Source organism: Martes martes, assembly GCF_963455335.1.
Source record: "Martes martes genome assembly, chromosome: X".
Lineage (NCBI taxonomy): Eukaryota > Metazoa > Chordata > Mammalia > Carnivora > Mustelidae > Martes > Martes martes.
This window is the reverse complement of record NC_137897.1, coordinates 1,956,828-1,973,852: the sequence shown is the minus strand read 5'-3', so window position 1 is coordinate 1,973,852 and position 17,025 is coordinate 1,956,828. Positions and strand designations below refer to the sequence as shown.

Here is a 17,025-nt window from a genome sequence, read left to right as displayed (position 1 = left end):
AGCAGGACCCTGATGAGCCTTGCGTATCCAAACCACTGCCGTTGGGTGCCATGACAGTCGGATTTTGACTCTCAAGTTCTCAAGGTCTTCTGTTGTTGTTGGTTCACACAACCTCGGCATTTGACCGTGTCACCTTCCTGCCTGGGCACCCGTGTCTTTGGATTGGCACTGAGATTCCTTGTAGGATCTTAGACAGCTGAAAGGACATTAGAGCTTTTGGGCATGTTGCCAGCGTGGTAGACCAGGCACCTTCCCAGTGTTTCTTCCTGTCTCAGAGTGGTCGAAGAGAAGCCAGGCGGGATAGAATCAAGGGATTGCCAGTGGCCGCAGAGCCTGTCCCAGGATTGCAGACACCTCCAGAGTTCCTACACGGCTTTGCCATATTGAACAGCCCCTTTACATCCTTACCCTTTGCTTTCGGGACTGTGCTGTTCTGTAAGGGTGCAATTTTATATTTTAAATAAAACTTCATTTATTTAGAACCCCAGTGTAGACCGCTCTAAGTAGATGCACTAACAGTAAATGGTAGAGAAAGAGAAGGGGAAAAAACACATTAGTTGGGATTGTTTGAGAGTGTGGTGTTTGGTGATTCACAGTCTAGACATAAGGCATTCGGGGATCTTGGGACCCTGGACCTTCCCATATATTGCCACGGGCCTTGGGATTCCAGAGCCCATGGTGTGAGTCTGGGGGTGTGCTCCTCACCCCAGGGCATAAGGTTCCTTTTAGTTTTGTAAAGTTGCGTCATGGGTTTTTTGAAGCTGGACCATAGGTCTTTTGATTTGTCTCGGGGATTTCCATTTATATTTGAAGTCTCTTGATATACTGTCCAGAATGTATTCTGTGTGTTATGTGCAGAGACACACATAAGCACAAATTTTATTTCCTTACCTTTCATTTCCAGAACTAGGCTGTCTTCTGAATGTCTTGATGTTAACTATCGGATCATAATGGCCCTGTATTCGGACACAGCCTTCTGTTTGGGAGGAAGAAGTGGGTGGAGAAGCAGAGTTTAAGGGACTCACAGAAGTTTGTATGTTATGGGAGAGCAAGCAGCGTACAACCAGAATCCCATAAATAAGTAGCTCCTTAGGGCAAAGCGTGGCCATTCATTTTTGTAACGGCAGATGTCTTCTCTTGGGCAAGGACAGACTCACGGGTACATTTTAAGTGAAATGTCACTATACTTGGGGCAGACACATAATTTTCTCGCATCTTCTATCGGAAGGCTCGTTTTCTGCACAATGATGTAATGGATCTTTTCCCCTTTGCTGTGTCCCTCTGTGTAGCCAGCCCCGCTTTGCATAAATTACTTAGAAACCCCTATCGGTGAAGAAACAGTTGTGGGAAAATGTGGAGGCAAAATGAAAATGGATCCTCCCTCCGTTGCATAATGTGGTGGGCAGATTTTATTGCCGTTGACACGCCGTATTTGCTTGGGTCCGTATCAGGATGCATCTTCTTCTTTTCTCCTTCCCACATGCAGAGACCTCATTAGGAAATTGCTGGTCGTTGACAGAACCCGACGCCTTGGAAACATGAAGGTCAGTGTTTGTTTTCATACGTCTTACGCACGAGACACTCGCATCACTTGGCACCATGCATACATTTCTATTTATAGAGACAAAGGCACAGTGATTGTGTTTAATTGTTGGCCAAAGTTCAGATCTGGGTGTCTGGGCGTGCGAAATCCACCTGGGTCTATACCGCATCCCTTCTTCTCTCCAGATGAGTAAATGACTCACCCATCATCTCCAAGATGTCGGTATTTTGCTTAGTTATTTCGACTTTTCAAATAACGTGATGGACCTATAACTCACATACCGTACATGCCTCCCCATTCAGATCGTACAGTCCAGCAGCTTTTACTGTGTTTGCAGAGTTGGGGAACCATCCCCACAGTCAATGTCAAAGAACGTTTCCTCCATCTCAGAAAGAAACCCCATACCCTATGCTGTTGTTATCCAACCCTTTCATCCCTCCTGCCCTTTCTGTCTCCGTAGATTTCCCTGTTCTGGGCTTTCCTGTAAATGAATCACAGCATAAGGGATGTTCTGTGTCTGGATCCTCCCATGTGTTCAGGGTCTGTCTGGATGCTGGCAGGTGTCAGTGCTTTGTTCCTTTCTAAGGACAAGTCACACTCCATTCATGGATGGACCCCACTGTGTACTCATCCCTCCACTGATGGACATTTGGGTTGTTTTCCGCCTTTTGGCTATTGTGAATAGTGCCATAACCGTGGGGGTGTGCATCTGTGTGGGAATTAATCATTTGAGAAAGTGTACATCCTGTGTGATTTTCACAAACTTTTCATGTGGAGGGGTATATATTTAAGAGATTATTGTGTAAATGGTAGGATCTTATATGCACGTTTTGGTTCTGTTGTGGCACCACTGAATCTAAGAGAATCTGGGAACATCTTAGCTATTTCGGGTTCTGGATATCCATGGAGGAACTTAATCATGGGCCCATGCCTTGGTCTTGTTTGCTGTAGTCTTGGGAGACACAGTAGACCTAGGCATGAGGCTTGATTCCCACCAAGCTCTCAAGACCGTCTGTTGATGTGGGTGCATTTGTGTCCAGTGGCTGCTGTAACAACGGAACAGAATCTGAGGTCCAGATGGGGCAGGGACACTGAGATCCAGGTGGGGCAGGGTGATGCTCTGTCCCAAAGCTCCAGGAGAGGGTCCTTCCTCCTCTTCCCACTTCTGGGGCTCCAGGTGTCCCTGGGCTTGTGGCCACGTCCCTCCCATCTCTGTCTTTGTCTTCATGTGGCTTCTCCTCTGTCTCTGTGTCTCTCCTCTTCTGTCTCTTACAAGGACACCTGCCATTGGATTTAGGGCCACCCTGATTCAGAATGAGCTCTTCTCAGATCCTTCACTTAGTCATATCTGCCAAGACCCTATTTCCAAATAAGTTATTCTGCACAGGTACCAAGTGACATTTCACAAACTTTATGTTATGTTCACATCCACTGGCTTCTTCCTATGTCACAGAATTCATGTGTTTCTGTCTTAACAATTCCCAACATTTAATAGATTAAAAAAGTTGCTCCAAGGACCATAAAAAGGGATAAGGTGGGTAAGGTTGAAGGCTGAACACCTGGGAGGGATTAGGGTTAGGGATAGGGTAGGGGATGAGGTTGGGGTTAGGGTTAGAGTTAGGGTTAGGATTTTCAAAGACCATGATGCCATTGACATCTGCATGTTGGCCATTGGTGTTAGCCTTGAGAATGAAGCAGACAGACCATAAGAAGCCATTACTATTACACAAACATGGTGAGTGTAATTGGAAAGTCCTAGTGGGTAGCTGTTAAGATCTCTGAAGTGGACATGACGGGTTTGAGTCCTAGTCATGTGACTTACTAGCATCGCAAAACTGAGCCAATTACACCATTTAGTGAACCATGGTTTCTAGGTCTGTATGATGAAGATGCTAAATTTATCCTGAAGAAAACCATCAGGATAAAAACAGGCAGCAGACTCAGAAATGTCCTTGTGTCTGTTTTGTTTTCTCTCAGGAGCGTGAGCCATAGTCCTACTTCTGTGTGTGATCCAGACTGGTTATGACAGTATTTGTTTCTACTCTGAATGAAAGTGAACAGAACACAACACCTTTATATATATGTTTTCCCTCCTAGGTCACGGTCCAGGGACGATGACTCAAAACATAGCACACTTTTTAAATTTAATTTTGCTTTTAATTCTCTACTAAGTAGAGATTCTCTGGAATGTGTTCTTCCCTGTCCTGTCAAAATTCTGTCTACTGACGGTGCCCGTTTCTTTTGAAGAACGGAGCGGATGACGTGAAGCGACACCGGTGGTTTCGAACTGTGGATTGGGAGGCGGTCCCACAAAGGAAACTGAAGGTACAACATACGTACGAGGGTGACTGTTGGCTCGGCATCGTTGCCTGTCTTCAGCAAGGGGCGGAGTCTGATTCTGACTTGTTTACTTATAGCTGCTGATACATAATTAATTTGTATAATACAGCTGATCATCTCAAATCATTAATAAGCCAAGATCCCTTTTCAGTGGAAATCTTAGTGCTACAGAGACACCTAGACGTAACGGGTTAAGACCCCACATTTTACAGTTGGGTTTTTTGAGACCTGGCTCTGTCCCTCACTTGAACTATGACTAGAATGGGTCTCATCCCACCAGTTTCTAATTGGAAATGGTAAAAGTTGTAACATAGATCACACGTTTGTCCAACATTTATGGATATTGTACAGTGATGGTAGTAGTATTTTCTAGATCACCTTTCTTTGAACTGAATATATACACATGCATACACACACAGCACACACACACACACACACACACATTTTTTTTAAAGATTTATTTATTTTAGAGAAAGAAAGAGAGCATACACATGTGAGGGGGGACAGAGGGGGAGGAAAAATCTTAGCCTGACTTGTAGAGCTGCTGGGGGACTTGATCTCATGGCCTTGAGATCGTGTCCTGAGCCAAAACCAACAGCTGGACACTTGACCCAGCAGCTGGGCAACCCAGAATTGCAATGTATTTTTTTAATTTTTATTATTATTTTTTTAATTTTAAAAAAGGTTTTAAGGATTTCATTTATCTATTGACAGAGACACAGTGAGAGAGGGACTACAAGCAGGGGGAGTGGGAGAGGGAGAAGCAGGCTCCCTGCTGAGCAGGGAGCCCGATGCGGGGCTCGATCCCAGGACCCCGGGATCCGAAGGCAGTTGCTTAATGACTGAGCCACCCAGGCACCCCTAAAATGTATTTTTGACAGGAGTCTTCAATAATGACATTCTCAACCTTGGACTTGTAGAGTCAATGGAAAGACGTTAAAAATGCTCATTCCTGGCCCCCAACCCAGAACGTAGGGTTCATCCCAGACCACCAGTGTCTCCATGAGCTGCTTTTAAGTGTTTTATGTATTCAGTGACTAATTTGTTAAAATTAAATAAACAACATATTTTCATCGTTCAAAAACCAAATCGATATTAGAAGGTGTGCATTGCTGAGTTTTACTCTCTTGCTCTATTTCCTCCCAAAGCCCCTTATTTTTAAAAATAAAGTTTTATTAGCACAGGGCCACCTGCATTCATGTACATGTTGTCTGTGGCTGCTCTCCCTCCACCGGGGCAGAGCTGAGCATTCAGCACAGAAATTCCTCTGTGTGTGAAACCAAAGATCTTTACTGACTGGCCCTCTACAGGAACCTTTGGCTGACCTCCTTTTCAGTGCTAGTGACCTCATTTTATTGATGCTGGATTGAGGCTTGGCATTGGTGATACTGTCAGTGGAGCCTGCTGTTGTTGACATCTTTCTGGGATTTTCCAAACTCTGGCCAATGGACCAGCTACTCCAGTATCACTCAGACCGGGGCAGGCCTGGGGATCTGTGTGAGCAAGGATTCTGGGTGGTTCTCCAGTCTAGAATTTAAGAAGCAAGGGCTGGCTACCATCTTTTCTCCCTTCATTCCTCATAATGCACCATTGGTGGACACCTTACTCACAGTATTTCTGTTTCAAAGCTTTCCATGTTCATAAACAAAGCAAGGACAACTTTGGTTTTTTTGTGTTTCCCCAACTCATCTCCGTTGTTATGTAAAGTCGTAGACATAAAGGGATGCATGTCCCATCCAGGTGCGCACTGTTTCCTCCTGACTGTGCCTCTGTGTTTCCCCCCCGGCCATGTAGCCCCCCATCGTGCCGAAACTGTGCGGGGAAGGCGATACCTCGAACTTCGAAGCGTACCCCGAGAATGACTGGAACACAGCCCCTCCAGTGTCGCCGAAAGATTTGGAAGTCTTCAAGAATTTCTGAGGACGGGAATCCTCATCTGGAAGGTGTATCTTTAGATATAGTAATTGTGCATCAGTGAAGTTGACGCGTCCCCCCATCAAGGGGATGTTGGCATTGGCGGAGCGGGGCTTCCCTTGTCCCCGGGGACTCGAGCAGTGGGGCAGAGCTAGATGGAGTCCTTCTAGCATCAGCTTAGTCAACGCCCCCGGTGTGTTACTCAATAAATGCGGTGTGGCCCGGAGACAGCTTTGCCTCCAATGTCCCACTCCCCAGACACATCTGTTGGGGCAGAATCCACGTCCAGCTAAGACCCCTGTGAGAGCCGTGTGCACCTGCACATTTCCGGGCACAGCCCCTTTGGTAAAAAAAAATCCCTGAGTCCTTGTGTTCTGGAAATCCTGAGTTCCAGACCAGCGTCCTCCCAGATAGCAACCAAATATTTTCGGAAGGGTTTTTTTTAGACCCCTTTTCACTAAAAACTGATGACAGCAGTGGATGCCTCCCATAGAATTGGCTAAGCTCCATTTGACCTTTAAAAGAATGGAGTTTTGAGTCATTTCTTTGACCCTTTCAGGTCTGTGACTCTGTGTCTGTGGAATCGATGACTTTGAAGGATTTTTAAATATGGGTAGTGAAGATATTTCAGTTACTCCCAGTTCTATGAGGAGCTTGGTGATGTCTACCACTTGGGTTTTCCTTCTCATGACATGCAGGCAAGGAAAATGGCAGGAAGGAAGAGAAGCAAGATACAACCAATGAGACCGCAATGAGACTTCTCATTGGTTGTATCTTGCTTCTCTTCCTTGGTTCTTTTTTTGGGCTCTGTTTATCCCCCCAACCGTACTCATGCAGAATGGGAGAAATAACTGGTCAATACAACGATACAACGTTCAAGTTGACACCGTTCTAGAACCCTCGCAGGGAGGGATGTGTTGTGTACCAGAGACCTCTACTCCCTGCTGGTCTTGCCGTGCAGATCCCGAGAGGAAACCTGCCTAAAAGTTACACCGTGGAAACAAAAATTCAGTAAGACAGAAGACAGGTGGCCCTGGGGATGAGAAGGGAATGTGTCTGCTTGACGGGTTTAATCTTTTCAACCTGTAATGACCGTTCTCCTGAGGGTCTCTTAAGAAAGACTCTTTAGCTTCTCCAGCTTCTGCAAAGCTCGTGAAGGCCAGTTAATGAGTTTTCAAAGTAGGAGGTGTTTCTAAATTTGGGCTTTACTTTCTCTTCTGTTCCCTTGCTTCAATTTTGAATGATTTGCCTATAGTATTTTGTGAATGGTTTTCATCCAGTCATCTTTAAATGGAAGGTGGGATCCATCTTCCATCTTGATGGAAGACGTGGTATGTTTTCTATTGCATGACACTTAGTTGATAAGCCAGAGGACTGGAGCCTTTTTGTAACAGGGATACTGTTAAATTTACTTAAGGAGACACAAATCTGCTGTCTGATGGGGCCTGTTGTGTACTCGGGGGATAGTTTTCTATTCACGGTTGGGAATTGTACCCCCAGCAGCCCCAGATAGGTTTTTAGCAGATTCTGCAGACAAGAATAAGTTTCTCAAGGCGGTGCATATCCTTGGGAATATGCATGTAAATGGTATTATTTTGTGTGCCCGGAGTCATCCTTGATGGACTTCGGCCAGTGGCGGAGACGCTGTTTGATGACCTCGATGAACCTTGGGAAATCAAGAAATCATGTCATGTTCACATGGCTTTGTGTTTATTCCACAATCTTGAATCCACAATCTAGAATTGTCTACAGTCCACAGTCTAGAATTCCACAATCTAGACATCATAACATTTGACTCTGTTTCCCCGATTTTGCACAAAGGATGGGACAGAGATCTGGCGTTTTCAGTGCCGAGTAAACAGGCGTGACCATCTGTGAGGGAAGGTTATTTCTTTGTGAAGCAAAATGGTCTCCCACTGATGACACTCAAGTGCAGCTTAATGCCAGCTCTCCAGAGCCTATTAACAGCTGTATGACTAACCCACTCACCTTTGGAAAGTGAAGTCTCCCACCTCTTTAGCCCATGGAGGAGACTGTTAGGACGCCTGGCAGGGAGAGTCCTCCCATTTTGGTTTTTATTTGACTTCAGCATTTGACTTGAGATGTTTTCTCTCTAGCTGGAAAGTTCTGCGGTGAACACATTGAGACAGGACCTGGTTTTGCTTGTGGAATCACTCTCCTCTCTTTGCATAGATGAATATGGGATAATTCTATGTGTGATGTCATCATATCCTAGTTGAGACTCACCGTTAAAATACTGCTTAACTTTTTTTTTTAAAGACTTATATACTTAGAGATAGAGAGCATGAGCAGGAGGGGCAGAGGGAGGAGAATCTTAAGCAGCCTCTACGCTGAGCAGATCCCAACACGGGGCTCAATCTCATGATCCTGAGAGCAGGACCTGAGCTGAAACCAAGAGTTGCATGCTTAACTGACTGAGCCACCGGGGCATCCCACGGCTTACTGATTTTATTAATAAGCATTCATAGAATTCATGCTTGTGGGTCTTTGCAAGAAGAATTACAAAAGAAAGTTTGTTCTTATGTATTATAGAGTTATTTTTGAATTGTTAGTACGATTATTATAAAACTTACCCGGTTCTTCTGAAAACTAACAAAATCCTCTTTTTTAATTCGTGTCTCAACTAGGATGATTTGAACCTGCTGGGAACAAAGAGCTGCACGTCGCTGTGAAGAAGGGTCACGTCCACGGGATGAGGACATTTCCGTATTCTAGAAGTCTGGATGTACATAAAGAGACTGCATATCCGTACAAAGTCATGGACCTGGCATTATTTAAGCAACTGGAAATTAAGCATCATTAAGCAACTGGAAATCTACTGCACAGTAGGACCTTTCGGAAAATTGTTTGGTTGTAGATTTTTATCTTATCTCTTCGTGTGATGAACATACTGTGATGTCTTGGTTTTCCTCGTAGACTTAACTTTATGAGTTTGAACTGAACGTGTTTGGTCATAACCACAGTTGCTGTGCGCGCGTGAGTGTGTGCTGCGTGTGTGTGTGTGTGTGTGTGTGTGTGTGTGTGTAAAAAGACCGTGGGACTGGTGCACAGGAATTGCACTGTGATGTTAATCTTTATACTTGGCAGAGCCTGCGATTTTGTAGCTTGTGAGGAAACCTGTTGTGGTGGTCCACGTCCCGTATCTTCCGTGCTTCATGTCTGGTGACTTTAGGTCTTGAAACCAGAAGGGAAGACAAGGATGCGTCCGTTCGAGTTTGAGTCTGAGAATACCAGTGGCCATTACGTTGTTCAAGGAATGGGATGCTGTCCAGAAATTTCCTGCATCACATCCAGAAATTCCGTAGTCCATTGTGGTGGTGATGGGGGCATGGCAGGTGTCTACCTAATAATATACCATTTGAGCTCTATCTGCAGTAAAATGCAGAGCTAACAAGTGACTTTTCATGATGGCTCAGTTGCACAGGTGACCTTCATGCAAGCATGTTTTTATTTTAACTTCCACTGTGGGAGGAGTGAGATGCAGATGAGCTATAGGGTGTCAGTGTTCGGTGTTGTAGAAATGAACCCCTCTTGTTTCTGTCCTCGTAAATGTCCTGTTTGGGTACGTCCAGCATGCTTTTGTCTCGTAGGCAGGGCGGGCTTATGCAGACTTATCAGTGGGTGAGATTTTATCTTTTCCTCTCTGGACCTGATTGTGAAGATACCATGAAGAGAGCACCCTGCCCATGCTTTCCCTTTGAGATTGACTTAATGCAGGGTGGGTGCAGAGTGGGCTCCAGTGGGCGTGTGGCTAGATGTGGGTCTTCCCAGAAAATGAGGCATGCAAAGAGGTCCTGGGAGTCTGTGCTGTCCGTGATGCATTGCCTTGTGTCTCTGCTGGCCGTGACTCAGCTGAACAAACAGACTTGCTCACATCTGTGTTGTGTCTGGTCATAGGGCTCAACCATGACCTTCTGCAGGGATGTCTGTGCACTTCACTAGTAGGTGCCAGAGCCTTTGGTGACCACAGAGGGACACCCACATAGACCTCCAAGACCCTGTCTCTACCCTTTCTTTCTTCCCATGGTTGGCCCAGAAAAGTCCAGCTCCTCTAGCACTGGATGTGGGAGCAGCACCTGCCCAGGGAGATGTGTTGCTGAAATGGGTGCGGGGAAGAGGCAAACCTGGGCACCCTCTCAAGGCTTCTCCAGCTCATGTGTTCTCGAGTCACCTTGTGGATTCTTGGCTGTCGTAGACATTATTATTCTCCAGTGCTGTGCCTGGAAAGACCTTTTCTGTCCATGTAACCCTTTGTACCTCTCCTCTGCGACCACGTATGTGGACGTGGAGAGCCGCCGTGTGGGAAAATCATACATTTCTTTGAGCAGCAAAATGTCAAAGGCCACCTAGTCGCCTACAAGATTTGGCCAGATCCCACTCACAAGTCAGAAGGCTGGGGCTCTGTGTGCTGGAAGGTGGAATGGAGAACACGTGCACCCACCCAAGTTTTAAAAGACCCTGAAATCAAAGCCATGCCATGTTTCCCCCTTTCTCATGCATCACCTGCTCTACAAATATAAATCCAATGAGTAAGGTCAGGATGAATCCAAGGTTTAGTAAAATAAACTGTTTGTAACGAGTAACTCAAAGGAAAATTATTTTTAAAGGGCGAGCTGTATGGATGTTCCAACAGAACAGTGTTTTCAGTCTGGACTGAACAATCCCCGTGCTGTTTGCATTAAGTAGGGGGCCAGAATGGGCATCACTTTCAGCATGAAGTGTCTCATCACGGACTGTTTCAAGTCTGACATTAACAATTAACTGCCTCATCATTGACTGTTACAAGCCTAAATCGGCAAAGGGATGGTGCGCTGAGATATAAACCCACGAGGGGAAAGCAAAGATCTCACGTCCTCTGACTTATAAAAATAAATTATTATTATTTTGGAGCCCTGTGCTTAAAAAAATAAAAATAAATGAAACACCTTTCTTGAACATGATAAAGCATTGTGTTAGACACATTGACCCATATGCATATTTTCGGGTTTAGTTCTCACTGTCCCAGATTTAATATAGGATATGAAAATAGCCTCAAGAAAGCATGAAATGAGATGCCTTAATATTGGACAGATATGCACACACACACACACATGCACACACGCCAACGTTGGAATGCACGGATCACATGGTTCTTTAAAAACATTGTCATCGGCCGTGAGCCATGCAAAACAAATTAAAAACTAAAAGGAATTCCAAGAATACCAGATGGTGTTAAACTCAGTCTTGCCATTTCAATATTCAAGGTGGCACACGCCATGTGTTAACGGCCCGTGGCTGGACTGTTAAATTAAGCAGGGTGACGTAATGCAAAGACTGATTTAATCAAAATGAGTCCCAAACACATGGGACACTCATGATATATCATTGAAAAGTAGTCTACTCGGCGGGGGCACTCTGAAAGTTTCAGGTATCTGATTGGATATCTGTGTACAGAAGTCACAAGAAGAAATGTCATGGAAATACTCGCAAAATTCGCATCAGAAAAAAAAAAAAAAGACAGACTCCTTTCGTTCTATGCAATTTTATGAGTTGGCAATATTTTCTTAAATACAGATACCATTAAAAAAAATTCCTCAGGAAGCGCGTGTTTTGCAAAGAAATGTGTCGGGGTGGTTGCTCTTTTTCTAAGGGGATTGTCACCAGCCTGCTTGAACATACAACTGTAAAGCTCAGAAGGAAATTGAGTCACCGCTGGCCATACAGCATGTCCTACATTGGGGTTGGCCAACCTCCAGTTCTTGCAGAACACATGTGAGAACCCTGCATGGCGTAAACATATCTGCTGTGGCGATGGGCACTTTGTGATTTCTGCTGTTGACATGACGATAGGTCAAAAGAAAGCCCGGCAAGAAGATCCGGGTGCCCAGCTCACATCCTTGTGATGGCTTCACACTCCTCTTCCCATCTCTGCGTACCCACCTGTCCGTCTGGTACAGGGCACTGTTTCATTCTGTGCTCTCTACCTAAGAACTCCCTTGGTACCAACGACAGAAACACTAGTACCACGAGACAGTCCTGTGACGTGCAATGCATTTGCCATTTCTTTGTATGACTTCAGCTGCCTCTAGATCTTGGACCACTTCAACTGTGAAAATATGGCTCTGTGCCATCAACTAAAAAGACCCCAGTGCCCCCCACTCTCGAGGCACCGAGAGCTGCCCACCCCCGGGGAGGGCTGCAGGCCGCATCAAATCCCATGACCGCGTCAAAATTCTCATTCTAGCCACTTGGTTATTGTAGTGCAGGAAAAAATACTTGGTTGGATTTTTCCCCCTAACCAATAGATTTTATATCCCAAAATGAATACATTCACAGAAGCCCCTGAGGGCTCCCACGGTGGAAACTGAGAAGATGATGCCTCAGTTGCTCTTTTTCTGGAGGCCCGTCCACCGAGACTATGGGTTTTATCTGCGCTGGGCAAGTCCTGTGTACCTGTACTGTGTGTCCCTGTGTCTTATGGAGGTGAGAAGGCCTTCTCTTCACTTCACCTTCGGTGGACGATGTCCACTTACCAAAAACAAGAAGATAAGCACATGAACTGTTGTGTTAATCATGTATTTGGGTAGTCGGGGTGTGTGCGTGTGCGTGTGTGTATGTCTTGGTGGCGATGGATGTGGGAGACGTGTTTTCTCCAAGCATCACGTTTCCCTGTCAAGTTGGCTTTGCAGACCCCGTGGGCTTAACGGTCCTTCCTAGTAACAGGGAAACGCTCTGTCATGCTTTCCTATAAATTATTGTGTTGTAACGCATTCTGTTGTGCTTTCCTTGGCTTTTCCCTGGTGGACACCTGTCTTAATTTAAACGTCATTATGTGTTTGTTAGCAGATAGGATTTCAAGCCTTTTGACACTCAGGGCATCTTGTACTCTGAGATGGGTCTTCAGCTCTGCAGAACGGTCATAGCTTCCTTCTTCCTTGCGCCGTGCTATGGGCAGCCTGGCCGGGGGGCCCCGGGTTGGCCGTGGGATGCCGCAGACACGAGATGGAGTGCCTTTGCAGGTGCGGTGAGCCCCGGCGAGCCAGCACTGGGATCCCTGTGGGGTCGTCCCAGCTTCTCATATGGAAAAAAAAAAAAAAGTCTGTTGCTAATTCTTTCAATTCTTGCACAATGAAAATCACTGTGATTTGTATATATACCCTAGGAAAATTTTACTGCTGCCTAATTTATGTAATAATACTATTCATTCCAGGTTTGTTTAATAAAACTTTGTATCTTTTAAGATGCCTGGTTGTGGTCTGCTTCTTTGGTTATGGGACAAGCTCGTCTGCGTTCAATGAGTTCAAGGAGTCAGCATTGTCTCTTAATTTTATTTTTAATTTTTTTATTGAGGTATAATTGACATATGGTATGAGTTTCCGGTGAACAACATAATGATTTTTTCTCTATAGATTGCAGAATGGTTACTACCACCAGTGTAGTTAATATCCATCACCACACATGGTTGTGAACTTATTTTTCTTGTGAAAATAACTTTTAAATTCTTTCTTCTAAGCAAGTTTCAAGTATATGATACAGTATTATTGTATCTTTCTGCAAAGGGCCAGATGGGAAATATTTCAACATTGCAGGATACACTGTGTCTATCAGGAGCACAAAAGCTTCCCCAGACAGTATGTAAACAAATGGACTGTGTCCCAATAAAGTTTTATTAAAACAAAAGCACAGTTCAGGGGCCGGATTTGTTGCCCAGGCCACACTTTAACAGGTTCTAATCCAGTGCCTGAGGGTGACTTTGTACATCACCTTTGCAGCTTGTTAAAAATGTCCCATTTTCATCGTTATAAATCAATAAATTATTTGATTGCACATTCTCTTTACTCACATAGCTCGACCCCCAGCTTTCCAAGTCATCTTCTGCTTGCTAAAAACATGCTGCCTTTATCACTTAGGTCAACCCACATCATCGGTAACACTGACAGCACCTGCTAGAGCTGGGTAGCAGAATGTCCCAGCAGACTGAGGGTCTCACAGGAGCCTGTTTACTTGGCGACCAAGCTTGTCCGCTTCTCCTCCTGGAAATCCCTTGCAAGAAGGAATCTTCCGGGGACAAGCAGGGCAACTTAGGATCTGGTTCCAAACCTTCTGGGCAGGGACTGTTCCAGAATTCCCGTAGAGTAGGTGCTTACGTGGTGACATTCTGGTTTGGGAGAGGGAGTGATGTGTCTGTGCGTGTGCACGTGCGTATACATTTTGGAGGAAAGCCAGAAGGTTCTTGAAGGATGGATAGAGATTATCCAGGGAACATATTCTTGACGTTTTTGGATACCCTCATAGGATTTTTTCTTTTTCCTTATTTATTTATTTTTTTCTTTTCTAAACCACACATTATTTTCATGCAGGTCTCACTTCCCTGGAAGCCATGGTCATTTTGCATTTTTGTTAAAAGGATCGGATAACCTTGTCCCCAAAACATTAAGGAAAAGATTTGCATGGATGTAACATTTTTTTTTTTTTTAACCGCTCCTTCATTGTTTCCATATCATAGCTGTTGGGAATAGTGCTGCCGTGAACATGGGAGTGTGGGGATCTCTTTGAAAGACAAATTGAAACCACGGTGAGATGTCACGTTCCCCTCGTTAGACTGGCTGTCATTGAAAATGAGATATAAGCATTGGCGAAGATGTCCGAGAGACTGGATCCCTCGTGCGCTGTTGGTGGCCATGCATGCTGGTGCAGCCACTGCGAAACACGGTGTGGCCGTTCCTCGAGGTACTAAAGATGGAGGTTTCATGGGATCCAGCAATTTCACTATCATGTAATATTTAAAAATACTGCCACGCGTAGGGTGTCTGTCTACCCTAAAGGTAGCGGAACGGAGCCCCAGAAATTTTGAGATCTCACAGTTCATCCATCACATGTGACGTTTCACACTAAAACTAACAAGATGCTCATTAAACCAAGAACCAGATTCTCTGTGTTCTTCTGATGAGAACATCGGACACCAGATGAAAGTCAAAACGCTGAAGACCTACGGTGACTGTATTCATGGGAGAATTTGGGATTTGATGGTTTGCTTTGGGCAGAAAACTATGATCTACTTAAACTCCGCTTAGTCAGGCGATCTGAGGTCTATTTTAACAGGCAAGTTGCCTTCCAAAACTTCATGCAAGAAACCGTCTTATGAGCTGTGAAGTTACAAGCGGAGATAAACTTTTTTTGTTGTGGTGGTAAAGAACACGAAATAGGAAATCTACGTTCAGCAAAATGTTCAGTGCACTCTACGGTGTAGCTAACTGTAGGCAAGGTGGGGGATGACACATCTCTGAAACACAGTCACCTTGCAGAACCCAGACGCCGTGCTCGTTGAACAACAGCAACCCATTTCTCTGTCTCTCCTCCAGCCAACAGTTGGCCAAAGCGGGGAGCTGCCCGCCTGGGTCTTAACTTCCACCCGAAACAAATCTTAGTTCTCAAGGACATCATGGAGAAAAGACTCAGGCTTCAGTGTCTCGTTACAAGCATCTGGCTTCAAGCCCGGTGCAAAACCAGCTCTTACAGTGCCCTTGGGAGCAATGTCTCGGAAAGCCACTGGCCAAAAAACAAATCTTCATAATGAATCAGAGTTTGTGTGCAGGCTGCTTAAAACCAGTGCCTTGGAAAAAGGGCAGGGGAGCCCCACAAAAGGGAAAGATGAAAAAGTGAGGTCAGTCCAGTAAGTGGAAAATGCACAAAGGTCACCTGCCCGGCAGAGATGTGAGTTGTTTGGTCATTCTGCACCATGCTGATTTTTGAGGATGAATAATGACCCAAATGTCTGAAAGGCCAGGATGGGGGAATTTGGCATGATGACAAATGCATTAGAGTGCCCCGAGGTACCCATTTCACTGTCAACAGATGGTTAGATGTGTTTTCTTTCTCTGGTTCCTTTGTCTCTCTTAACCCAACTCTGCACCATCCGTTGTCTTATGGGGAGCAGGCCCTGAGGGTCAAATTTGGAAAATCTGTGCCTCTTTCAGGATATAATTTTTTTTTTACGTTTATTTGATGGACGCCAGGTTGGCTCAGTTGGTTAAGTGTCTGCCTTCAGGTCAGGTCATAATCCCAGGGTCCTGGGATGGAGCCCTGCATCGGGTTCTCTGATCAGTGGGGTCTCTGCTTTTCCCTCTGTCTCGGTGATCTCTCTCGGTGATTCACTTTCTCCAATAAATAAATGGAAATCTTCAAAAAAAATGTAAAAAATTGAGTCTAGTTGATGACAGAGTGTTACACTACATTCAAGTGCACCCTATAGTGATTCTATACGTTAATGCTGTCCTCACCACAGAGTATCCGCCATCTTTCCCCATACAACGCTGTTACAATACCTTTGACTGAATTCCCTATGCTTTGCCTTTCATGCCCGTGACTCACTCCATAACTGGGCGCCTGTGTCTCCCATACCCTTCTCCCATTTTATCCACTTCCCTGCCTTTCTCTTTGGTAACCACCACGGTGTAATCGGCACTTGTGGGTCTCTTTCTGCTTTTTGTTTCTGTCTCTGTTCACTTGTTTAAGATTCCACATAATGGGTGAAATGGTATTTGTCCTTCTCTGAGTTATTTTGGTTAACATAAGCGAAATAGATTTCTAGGTCCATTCATGTTCTCTGAAAGGGCAACGTCTCATCCCTTTTTAGGGTTGAGTAATATTCTTCTGTATTTAGACATCACATTTTCTTCATCCGTTCATCTATGAGTGGACACTTGGTTTGCTTCTTGGCTGTTGTAAATAATGGTGCTGTAAACATAGGCATGCACGGATCTTCTTGAATGAGTGCTTTGCTTTTCTTTGGGTGAATCTCCAGTAGTGGGATTACCGGATTATATGGTAACTTTATTTTTAACTTGTTGAGGAACCTTCATTCTGGAAAGGCTACCCCAGTCTGCATTCCCACCAACAGTGCATGGGGGTTCCTTTTCCTCCACATCCTTGCCAACCCTTGCTATTGCTTTAAAAAAAAAAAAATTAGCCACAGAATATAATCTTAAACATCATTGGGAATTAACACCAGATCCTGTAAGCCGTGATTTCCAAACCCTCCCTGTGACATGTTGGGCAGAACTATCCAGAACCCCTTCCCCACAGACCCACCTGGACAAAAGGTGAGAAGACGGTTCTGACTTAGGATAGGAATAACGTACAAACAGTGTTCTCAAATATGGCTTTATTCATGTCTAAATGCAGCAGCATTTCATTTCAAGTTATTTTTAGTACTAGTGGGGACTGAT

The 17,025-nt window shown here is 44.8% G+C and overlaps 1 protein-coding gene across 1 annotated transcript in view; it reads left to right on the top strand.

Moving 5' to 3' along the window:
- The window catches only part of PRKX (protein kinase cAMP-dependent X-linked catalytic subunit), a gene marked incomplete at its 5' end in the record, with an annotated part of 75,197 nt that extends 62,162 nt beyond the window's left edge, over nt 1-13,035 (top strand). Inside the window, 4 exons of the mRNA XM_080794985.1 lie at nt 1,487-1,544; nt 3,791-3,868; nt 5,678-5,826; nt 8,446-13,035. Coding sequence (XP_080651111.1) covers nt 1,487-1,544; nt 3,791-3,868; nt 5,678-5,803 — 262 coding nt within the window. The 3' untranslated portion in view covers nt 5,804-5,826; nt 8,446-13,035. The remainder of the gene's footprint in view (nt 1-1,486; nt 1,545-3,790; nt 3,869-5,677; nt 5,827-8,445) is intronic.
- Nucleotides 13,036-17,025: the final 3,990 nt, after the last annotated feature.